At 40.2% G+C, this 2,549-nt stretch overlaps 1 protein-coding gene across 1 annotated transcript in view; it reads left to right on the forward strand.

Annotated features, from left to right (window-relative positions):
* The window catches only part of cfl1 (cofilin 1), a 13,877-nt gene extending 11,335 nt beyond the window's left edge, over positions 1-2,542 (forward strand). Inside the window, exon 4 of the mRNA XM_077531657.1 lies at positions 1,574-2,542. Coding sequence (XP_077387783.1) covers positions 1,574-1,686 — 113 coding nt within the window. The 3' untranslated portion in view covers positions 1,687-2,542. The remainder of the gene's footprint in view (positions 1-1,573) is intronic.
* Positions 2,543-2,549: the final 7 nt, after the last annotated feature.

The following is a 2,549-nucleotide window of genomic DNA, read 5'->3' on the forward strand; positions in this document are numbered from 1 at the left end:
AATTCTTGACTCTAGATTAACAAAGCGTTAAAAGCTTCCAAGCGTCAATAGTGCATTCCCGTGAATCCGAATACATTGAGTATGTACTGCTGTATACTCTGTTGCTAATATCTACGGTACTTATTTTTTTAATGTCATCAAGCACAAGTGCAAAGCAGTGAGTCAAGTAATTAATCAAGTCAGCTTCTAGTTGTTTTCCAGCATGCCACTTCTCGGCACTCATTCACGAGGCAAAATGCCCGAGTGCGTTGACATTAGTTTAGCGACCGTGCGGTAGTTTGATTCTGCACCGCTCATCATAAATAGATCCTATAGTATTTTCATTAGGAAGTCTTACCTTTTGAGCAAAGAAGTCAGCAAGGTAGCTCTTAGGTCTCTCCACCCGAAGAACGCTGCTCCGATATTTATTCGGGTCCTCCTGCTGCACTGGTCTTTCCTCCCCTTTATCTTGCGTGGAGTCTCTACAAGTGATTGAGATGTATTTGGCTGCAGGCGTCTTCAAATCCATCTTGAATTAGCTGTGCTGTCCGTGAGGCTTTTTACAGGAAAATAAGGGCAACAGTTATTGTGCCACAAGTAATGCCTCCTGCCCATTATACAATTCTTCTAACATGTGCGGTTGAAAAATATGCTTATCTTTAACACTCCAATTTGAGTCTTAAGTTGCGTCGTGGGCCTTTAACTCATTTGTTCCCAGAAACACAAATGTTTTTTTTGTTTTTTGTTTTTTTTATGCTGGAGAATACAGAACTGATGCAGCATCTCAACTGCAGAGACTGTGTAAACAAATGGTATTAATGACAAAAACGGCCAACAGGTGGCATCAGAGTATAAGATCAAATCAAGCTGATTTCCCCACAATACTAACCAGATTTGTGAATGATGAAACTTAGCTATATTTTAATGCTAATTGCTGCAAAATGGAAACTGAGAGAAATGTTTTTTCCCTGATGAAATGAAAGATTACCACCCCACCCTTTTTTGTTTTTTATTTAGTTTTTTTTTTTTTTTTTTTAGAATAACAATAGACCACAATATTCTGTGGGCCTTGCAAAATCAGTCAAAATCCAGTGAAACAGCTGGGAGCGAAGGGGGTTTGCATCAGTGAAAATGGCTGCCAGTGAATGAGTTAATATCAAAATTTCAAAAAGTCACCCTAAAAAGTGTCCGAAAGAGATGGGGAGGTAAAAAAATAAAATAAAATCACAAACATGTCACCAGTTTGACTAATTGAGACCAAATTGTGTGAATGTGTGTTGTTCAGCCAAAAAAGTGCAAGAAACGCTAAACGGGTCATTTTGTTGTCAGCCATTTTGTGCCAATTCCACCCAAGAGCTGTATTTTGACAAAAGTCCTGCTGGGGAAGTGAAAATGTCGGCATCCTCCATGTGAGATGACAAACATTTTGGCCTCCAAAACATTCAAGTGAAAGTAGAGAACGCAAGTCTAAAAATTGCGCTTTCCCAAATATTCAACTTTACCCGTTTTCAGTTCTCTTGAAGGCTGTTTGAAAGCGCTATATTAATAAAGGTGCCCCCCATTGATGGACGTCTTGTGGTTTCCCTCCCGTCAGGTATCAAGCACGAGTGGCAGGTGAACGGTTTGGAAGACCTGAAAGACCGGCACACCCTGGCAGAGAAGCTGGGCGGCGGTATGGTAGTCAGCCTGGAGGGTTGCCCTATATAAATATCGACCCTCGCGCCTCCCTTTCGCCCCCCACCCCAACCCCCTTTTCCCTCTTATCTGGCTTCAGTTGGAAGCCTTTCAGACGCATCTGTTGGGTTTAGCCGTTCGTTCCAGTGTGCTTTTGGAGAAAAATGAAGGAATCAGAAGCAGCAGTTTGGGGGAGGACCTCTTTGGGGGGTGGGATAATTGCGGGTGGGCAAGGGAGGGGGTGCCCCTGACAGGAAAGGTGATAATTTCAAAATCCAGACTGTCATTCCACTTAAAAGAATATGAACAAACACACACCAAGTGAAAATGTAAAGAATCAATTGAGTGAAGGATGATGATAAAGATTTGGGGAGGGGGGGCTGTGTTCCATTTTGAATGGGATACATCAACAAATTAAGTTTTCAACTATTTTTTATTTTTTTTTGCCAAACTTGTAGTTAAGTTTTGTATCTAGTTGATCAGTTTTAGTGTAAACTAATTCACACTCTGGATTGCACAAGATGTATCAAACATGATCGTGGGGAACACAGTTTAATATATATTAGATTTGGATTTTTTTTTTTCCCTGTTTTGAACATGCAAAATTCCAAAACTTGAGTGGTTCCTTTTTATTTTTTTATTTTCCTGTTCCAACGACAATGGCATTTGATGTAGTTGACACATTCCTCTTACCGTTTATTTTCAAACCGGGATCTCCTCATTGGGAAAGCGAAATAAAATGTTTGGCGTTGTGAAGGTCGTGATGGAGAGTGACGTGTAAATGAAACACCGCTGGTCACATTTGAGACTGAATATTGAATGGTGTATGTTTTGTAACGTCTCCTATCTAATAAAAAAATAAAATAAAGAGAAAAAAAAAAGCACTAAACTACCGA

This window comes from Festucalex cinctus, chromosome 9, assembly GCF_051991245.1.
Source record: "Festucalex cinctus isolate MCC-2025b chromosome 9, RoL_Fcin_1.0, whole genome shotgun sequence".
Classification (NCBI taxonomy): domain Eukaryota; kingdom Metazoa; phylum Chordata; class Actinopteri; order Syngnathiformes; family Syngnathidae; genus Festucalex; species Festucalex cinctus.